This window comes from Chionomys nivalis, chromosome 15 (genome assembly GCF_950005125.1).
Source record: "Chionomys nivalis chromosome 15, mChiNiv1.1, whole genome shotgun sequence".
Taxonomy (NCBI): Eukaryota; Metazoa; Chordata; class Mammalia; order Rodentia; family Cricetidae; genus Chionomys; species Chionomys nivalis.
Window position 1 is genome coordinate 70,358,450 of NC_080100.1, and position 8,877 is coordinate 70,367,326.

The following is an 8,877-nucleotide window of genomic DNA, read 5'->3' on the forward strand; positions in this document are numbered from 1 at the left end:
AGTGAGATCAGTATTCATTTTCTATGTACATCCTTTATTATGAAAGATAATCACTTTGTATTGAAAAGGAATTAATTTCATGGAAAGATTTATTGAGAAACCCACATGTGTTTCTTTGTAAAGACATGCAGTTGTTTGGGACATGTCAAACTATTGTTAGAAGTGACATCAGTGTTCCTTTTATCTGTACAAGCTTTACTTTGAAAGATAATCAAGTTGTTATGAAAGTGTATTAAATTCATGTAAAACTTTAGAGAGAAAAGTACATGTTTTTCTCTGAAAAGAGATGCAGTTCCCCGTTGTAAGGGTCAAAGCATTGTTATAACTGAGATCAGTGTTCCTTTTTTCTGTACCAGCTTTACTTTGAAAGATGATCAAGTTGTTACGAAAGTGTATGAATTTCACGAAAATCTTTAGTGAGAAACATACATGTGTTTCTCTGAAAAGAGAAACAGTGCTGTGGTGCATGATCAAAGAATTGTTAGAACTGAGATCAATGTTCCTTTTCTCTACAAGTTTATTTTGAAAGGTAATCACGTTCTTATGAAAGTGTATTAATTTCATGAAAAGTTTAGTGAGAAATGCACATGTGCTTCCCTGAAATGGGACGCAGTTTTTTGGTTTGTGTCAAAGCATTGTTAGAATTGAGATCAATATTCCTTTTCTCTGTACAAGCTTTACATTGAAAGATAATCACGTTCTTTTGAAAGTTTATAAATTTCCAGGAAAACTTTAGTAAGGAACGCACATGTGTTTCTTTGTAAAGACCAGCAGTTGTTTGGGACATGTCAAAATATTGTTAGAAGTGAGATCAGTGTTCCTTTTCTCTTTTAAACTTTACTTTGAAAGATAGTCAATTGTTATGAAACGGTATTAATTTCAAGGGAAGCTTTAGTAAGAAACCCACATGTTTTTCTCTGAAAAAGACGCAGTTCTATGGTACGTGTCAAAGCAATGTTAGAACTGAGATCAATGTTCCATTTTCGGTACAAGCTTTACTTTGAAAAACAATAACGTTCTTATGAAAGTGTATTAATTTCATGAAAAGCTTTAGAGAGAAACGCACATGTGTTTCTCTGAAAAGTGATGCTGTTCTGTGGTAGGGGTCAAAGCATGATTAGAACTGAGATTAATGTTCCTTTTATCTGTACAAGCTTCATTTTGAAAGATAATCAAGTTGTTATGAAAGTGTATTAATTTAATGAAAATTTTAGTGAGAAATGCACATGTGTTTCTCTGAAAGATGCAGTTCTGTGGTTTGTGTCAAAGTATTGTGAGAACTGAGATCAGTGTTCCTTTTCTGTGTACAATCTTTACTTTGAAAGATAGTCACGTTATTTAGAAACTTTATTAATTTCATGAAATGTTTTATTGAGACCTCTCCTATGTTTCTTTGTAAAGACAAGCAGTTGTTTGTGACAGGTTAAAGTATTGTTAGAACTGAGAACAGTGTTTCCTTTCTCTGTACAAGATTTATAGTGAAAGATAATCACCTTCTTTGGAAAGTTCATTCATTTCAAGGAAAGCTTTAGTAAGAAACGCACATGTGTTTCTTTGTAAAGACAAGCAATTGTTTGTGACTTGTCAAAGTATTGCTAGAACTGAGATCAGTGTTACTTTTCTCTGTACAAGCTTTACTTGGAAAGATATTCACGTTTTTTGGAAACTTTATTAATTGCATGAAAAGCTTTTGAGTAACGCACATGTGTTTCTCTGAAAACCGGCGAAGTTCTGTGGTACATGTCAAAGCATTGTTAGAACTGACTTCAATGTTCCTTTTCTCTGTACAAGCTTTAATTTGAAAGGTAATCACGTTCTTTTGAAAGTTTATTAATTTCAAGGAAAGCTTTAGTAAGAAACGCACATGTGTTTCTTTGTAAAGACAAGCAGTTGTTTGTCACTTGTCAATGTATTATTCAAATGGAATCAGTGTTCCTTTTCTCTGTACAAGCTTTATTTTGAAAGATAATCACGTTCTTTTGAAAGTTTATTAATTTCATGAAAAGCTATATTGAGAAACGCACATGTTTTTCTCTAAAAAGTGACGCACTTCTATGGTACATTTCAAAGCATTCTTAGAACTGAGATCAGTGTTCCTTTTCTCAGTACAAGCTTTACTTTGAAAGATAATCACGTTCATATGAAAGTGAATTAATTTCATCAAAAGCTTTAATGAGAAACACACATGTGACACCAGAGACTCGTCTCGACCCTTCAGTCGTCCCACTTGGGAATCGTTGCAGGATCCGGAGTACGCCCGAGGACCTCAGGAACCATGCCGAAGCCACACAGCGAAGCAGGTACTGCCTTCATTCAAACCCAGCAGCTGCATGCAGCCATGGCTGACACCTTCTTGGAACATTTGTGCCGCCTGGACATTGACTCCGCACCCATCACGGCCCGCAACACTGGCATCATTTGTACCATTGGTCCTGCTTCCCGGTCTGTGGAGATGCTGAAGGAGATGATCAAGTCAGGAATGAATGTGGCTCGTCTCAATTTCTCTCATGGAACTCATGAGTACCATGCGGAAACTATCAAGAACGTGTGTGCAGCCACAGAAAGCTTCGCCTCAGATCCCATTCTTTACCGGCCTGTTGCTGTGGCTCTGGACACAAAGGGGCCTGAGATCCGGACTGGACTCATCAAAGGCAGCAGCACTGCAGAAGTTGAGCTGAAGAAGGGAGCTACCCTGAAGATCACCCTGGACAATGCCTACATGGAGAAGTGTGACGAGAACACCCTGTGGCTGGACTATAAGAACATCTGCAAGGTGGTGGAAGTGGGCAGCAAGATCTATGTGGATGATGGGCTCATTTCACTGCAGGTGAAGGAGAAAGGCGCTGACTTCCAGGTGACAGAGGTGGAGAATGGTGGTTCCTTGGGCAGAAAGAAGGGGGTGAACCTCCCTGGAGCCGCTGTGGACCTCCCTGCTGTGTACTCATAACAGGAACAATTCACCAGGATGAAATCTCAATCCTGAATATATATGCCCCTAATATAAAAGCACCCACTTATGTAAAAGAAACGTTACTAAAACTCAAGGCAGTCATCAAACCACACACACTAATAGTAGGAGATTTCAACACTCCTCTCTCACCAATGGACAGGTCAATCAGACAGAAACCTAACAGAGAAATAAGAGGATTAAGGGAGGTAATGAATCAAATGGACTTAACAGACATCTATAGAACATTCCACCCAAATAGGAAAGAATATACCTTCTTCTCTGCAGCTCATGGAACCTTCTCGAAAATAGACCACATACTCGGTAACAAAGCAAACTTACACAGTTACAAAAAAATATTAGTAACCACCTGTGTCTTATCAGATCACCATGGATTAAAGTTAGAATTCAACAACAATGCTATCCCCAGAAAGCCTATGAACTCTTGGAAACTGGACAGTCAACTACTGAACCTCACCTGGATCAAGGAAGAAATAAAGAAAGAAATTAAAGTCTTTCTTGAATTCAATGAAAACGAAGACACAACATACTCAAACCTATGGGACACTATGAAAGCAGTGCTAAGAGGAAAATTCATAGCATTAAGTGCCCACTTAAAGAAAACAGAGAAAGCACACATTGGAGACTTAATAGCCCACCTGAAAGCTTTAGAAAAAAAAGAAGCAGACTCATCTAGGAGAAGTAGAAGACTGGAAATAATCAAATTGAGGGCTGAAATCAACAAAATAGAAACACAGAAAACAATCCAAAGAATCAATGAAACAAAAAGCTGGTTCATGGAGAAAATCAATAAGATTGATAAACCCCTATCCTAACTAATCAAACGGCGGAGAGAGAATACGCAAATTAACAAAATCAGAAATGAAAAGGGAGACATAATCACAGACTCAGAGGAAATTCAGAGAATCATTAGATCTTACTACAAAAACCTGTATGCCACAAAATTGGAAAATGCTATAGAAATGGACACTTTTTTAGATAAGTACCATATACCAAAGTTAAACCAGGACCAGGTGAACAATGTAAATAGACCTGTTAGTCGCGAAGAATTAGAAGTTGTTATAAAAAACCTCCCCACCAAAAAAAGCCCAGGTCCAGACGGCTTCAATGCAGAATTCTACCAGAACTTCCAAGAAGACCTAATACCTATACTCCTTAATGTATTTCACAATATTGAAACAGAGAAGTCATTGCCAAATTCCTTTTATGAAGCTGAAGTTACTCTGATACCAAAACCACACAAAGACACAACCAAGAAAGAGAACTACAGGCCAATCTCACTCATGAACATCGACGCAAAAATACTCAATAAAATACTGGCAAACCGAATCCAAGAACACATTAGAAAAATTTTCCATTATGATCAAGTAGGCTTCATCCCAGAGATGCAGGGCTGGTTCAACATACGAAAATCTATCAATGTAATCCATCATATAAATAAACTGAAAGAAAAAAAAACATATGATCATTTCATTAGATGCTGAAAAAGCATTTGACAAAATTCAACATCCCTTTATGATAAAGGTCTTAGAGAGATTAGGAATACAAGGGTCGTTCCTAACTATAATAAAAGCTATTTATAGCAAGCCGTCAGCTAACATCAAATTAAATGGAGAGAAACTCAAAGCTATTCCACTAAAATCAGGAACACGACAAGGTTGTCCACTCTCTCCATACCTCTTTAATATAGTGCTTGAAATTCTAGCAATAGCAATAAGACAACATAAGGGGATCAAAGGGATTCAAATCGGAAAGGAAGAAGTTAAACTTTCATTATTTGCAGACGATATGATAGTGTACATAAGCGACCCCAAAAACTCCAGCAAAGAACTCCTTCAGCTGATAAACACCTTTAGTAGCGTTGCAGGATACAAGATCAATTCCAAAAAATCAGTTGCCCTCCTATACACAAAGGATAAGGAAGCAGAGATTGAAATCAGAGAAGCATCACCCTTCACGATAGCCACAAATAGCATAACATATCTTGGGGTAACTCTAACCAAGGAAGTAAAGGATCTATTTGACAAGAACTTTAAGTCTATGAAGAAAGAAATTGAGGAGGATACCAGAAAATGGAAGGATCTCCCTTGCTCTTGGATTGGGAGGATCAACATAGTAAAAATGGCAATTCTACCAAGGGCAATTTATAGATTCAATGCAATCCCCATTAAAATCCCATCAAAATTCTTCACAGATCTTGAGAGGACAATAATCAACTTTATATGGAGAAACAAAAAACCCGGGGTAGCCAAAACAATCTTATATAATAAAGGATTGTCTGGAGGCATTACCATCCCTGACCTCAAACTCTGTTACAGAGCCTCAGTATTGAAAACAGCTTGGTATTGGCATAAAAACAGAGAAGTCGATCAATGGAACCGAGTAGAAGACCCTGATTTTAACCCACAAACTTATGAACACCTAATTTTTGATAAAGGAGCTAAAAGTATTCAATGGAAAAAAGAGAGCATCTTCAACAAATGGTGCTGGCAGAACTGGTTGTCAACGTGTAGAAGAATGAAAATAGATCCATATCTATCACCATGCACAAAGCTCAAGTCCAAATGGATTAAAGACCTCAATATTAGTCTGAACACACTGAACCTGATAGAAGAAAAAGTTGGAAGTACTCTACAACATATGGGTACAGGAGATCACTTCCTACGTTTATCCCCAGCAGCACAGACATTAAGGGCAACATTGAATAAATGGGACCTCCTGAAACTGAGTAGCTTCTGTAAAGCAAAGGACACTGTCACTAAGACAAAAAGGCAGCCTACTGACTGGGAGAAGATCTTCACCAACCCCGCAACAGACAAAGGTCTGATCTCCAAAATATATAAAGAACTCAAGAAACTAGACTTTAAAATGCTAAATAACCCAATTAAAAATGGGGCACTGATTTGAACAGAGAATTCTCAACAGAAGAAGTTCAAATGGCCAAAAGACACTTAAGGTCATGCTCAACCTCCTTAGCGATCAGAGAAATGCAAATCTAAACAACTTTGAGATATCATCTTACACCTGTCAGAATGGCTAAAATCAAAAACACCAATGATAGCCTTTGCTGAAGAGGTTGTGGAGAAAGAGGCACACTCATTCATTGCTGGTGGGAATGCAAACTTGTGCAACCACTTCGGAAATCAGTGTGGCGATTTCTCAGGAAATTTGGGATCAACCTACCCCAAGATCCAGTAATACCACTATTGGGAATATACCCAAGAGATGCCACATCAAACGACAAAAGTATCTGTTCAACTATGTTCATAGCAGCATTGTTTGTAATAGCCAAAACCTGGAAAAAACCTAGATGCCCTTCAATGGAGGAATGGATGAAGAAAGTGTGGAATATATACATATTAGAGTACTACTCAGCGGTAAAAAACAATGACTTCTCGAATTTTGCGTGCAAATGGATGGAAATAGAAAACACTATCCTGAGTGAGGTATCCCAGACCCAAAAAGAGGAACATGGGATGTACTCACTCATAATCGGTTTCTAGCCATAAATAAAAGACATTAAGCCTATAATGTGTGATCCTATAGAAGTTAAATAAGAAAGTGAACCCAAAGAAAATCATATAGTCATCCGCATGGAGAGGGGGAAGTAGACAAGATTGCAGGGCAAAAACTGGGAACTTGCGGGTGAGGTGGCATGGGGCAAACGGGAAATGGGATGAGAAATATGAGAAGGGGAGGATGGGAGGAGCTCGGGGGATTGGGATGGTTGGGATATAGGAAGGATGGATACGGGAGCAGCGAAGTATATATCCTATCTAAGGGAGCCATCTTAGGGTTGGCAAGAGACTTGACTCTTGAGGGGTTCACAGGTGTCCAGGAATATGTCCCCAGCTGGTACCTTGGGCAACTAAGGAGAGGGAACCTGAAATGACCCTATCCTATACTGATGAATATCTTGCATATCACCTTAGAACCTTCATCTGGCGATGGATCGAGGTAGAGACAGAGTCTCAATTTGGAGCAACGGTCTGAGCTCTTAAGGTCCAAATGAGGAGCAGAAGGAGGGAGAACATGAGCAAAAAATCAGGACCACGAGGGATGCACCCACCCACTGTGACAGTGGAACTGATTTATTGGGAGCCCACTAAGGCCAGATGGTCTGGGACTGAATAAGCATGGGTTGATTCCAGACTCTCTGAACATGGCGGTCAATGAAGACTGATGAGAAGCCAAGGACAATGGCACTAGGTTTCGGTCCTAATACATGAACTGGCTTTGTGGGAGCTTAGCCGGTTTGGACGCTCACCTTTCTGGACGTAGATAGAAGGACCTTGGTCTTCCCGCAGGGCAGGGAATTTGGACTGCTATTTAGTATTGAGAGGGAGGGGGAATGGAGTGGGGGGAGGAGAAGAGGAGTGGGGATAGGGGGAGGGAAGTGGGGGGACGGGGCAATATTTGGGAGGAGGGGAGGGAAATGGGAAACGGGGAGCAGGTGGAAATTTTAATTAAAAAAGAATAAAAAAAATTAAAAAAAAATATGTGTTAATCGAAAAGCATCTCATAATGTTTAAGCATGTTTAAGTTAGTTACAATTATGTGGTAGGCTACAATCATAGCCATCCTTGGGCATGCAGATATAAGATCCCCAAAGGTGGACAAACTTGAAAGAAGACAGTAACAGTGATAAGTGATGTGCTGTCTATCATTCTTAAAAAGAAAAAAAAAAAAGCTAAGGTACACATCACTGCTTCACCTTCTCCCCGTTCAAAGCTTGTTTTCTTCCTGTCTTATTAAGTTTGTTCACATACTGAAGTTTTCAAATGAATAGCTTTATTCTAAACTTAAATTCTCCTTAGCCCTTAGCAACCAGCTTTCTAGAACTTGATTGTCATGAAAACAAGCAAAGTAGTCCTGTCTGAAAATAAAGAGAAAATGGAATTTAAAAAAAAAAAAAAGAGAAACACACATGTGTTTCTGTTAAGAGACGCAGTTCTGTGGCACGTGTCAAAGCATTGTTAGAACTAAAATCAGTGTTCCTTTTCTTTGTCCAAGCTTTACTTTGAAAGACAACCACGTTCTTTAGAAAGTTTATTAATTTAAGGAAAACTTTAGTGAGAACCGCACATGTGTTTCTCTGAAAAGAGACGCAGTTCTGTGGTTTGTGTCAAAACATTATTAGTACTGAGATCAATGTTCCTTTTCTCTGCACAAGCTTTATTTTGAAAGATAATCACGTTCTTATGAAAGTGTATTAATTTCATGGAAATCTTTAGTGAGAAACTCACATATGATTCTCTGAAAAGGAACACACTTCTGTGGTTTGTGTCAATGCCTTGTTATAACTGAGATCAGTGCTACTTTTCTCTGTACAAGCTTTAGATTTAAAGATAATCACGTTCCTTTGAAAGTTTATTAATTTCAAGGAAACCTTTAGTAAGAAACCCACATGTGTTCCTTTGTAAAAACAAGCAGTTGTTTGGTACATGTAAAAAGTATTGTTAGAAGTGAGATCAGTGTTCCTATTCTGTGTACAAGCTTTACTTTGAAAGATAATCACTTTCTTTTGAAACTGTATTAATTTCATGAAAAGCTTTAGTGAGAAACGCAGATGTGTTTCTCTGAAAAGAGACACAGTATTTTGGTTTGTGTCAAATACTGTTAGAACTGAGATCAATGTTCCTTTTCTCTGTACACGCTTTACTTTGAAAGATATTCACATTATTTGGAAACTGTATTAATTTCATGAAAAGCTTTAGTGAGAACCGCACATTTGTTTCTCTGAAAAGAGATGCAGTTCTGTGGTACATGTCAAAGCATTGTTAGAACTAAGATCAGTGTTCCTTCACTCTGTAGAAGCTCTACTTTGAAAGATAATCACGTTCTTTTGAAAGTTTATTAATTTAAGGAAAGAATTTGTTAGAAGTGAGATCAGTGTTCCTTTTCTCTGT

The 8,877-nt window shown here is 38.2% G+C and overlaps 1 protein-coding gene across 1 annotated transcript; it reads left to right on the plus strand.

The window, feature by feature from the left end:
• Nucleotides 1-2,232: 2,232 nt before the first annotated feature.
• Nucleotides 2,233-2,947, plus strand: LOC130887231 (pyruvate kinase PKM-like). The gene has a single exon (XM_057789521.1). It carries the CDS (start codon nt 2,276-2,278, stop codon nt 2,945-2,947), a length of 672 nt encoding a protein of 223 aa, XP_057645504.1. The 5' UTR covers nt 2,233-2,275.
• Nucleotides 2,948-8,877: the final 5,930 nt, after the last annotated feature.

Coding starts and splice junctions, on each gene's coding strand:
- LOC130887231 (XM_057789521.1), top strand. CDS start 2,276: ATGCCGAAGCCACACAGCGAAGCAGGTACTGCCTTCATTCAAACCCAG.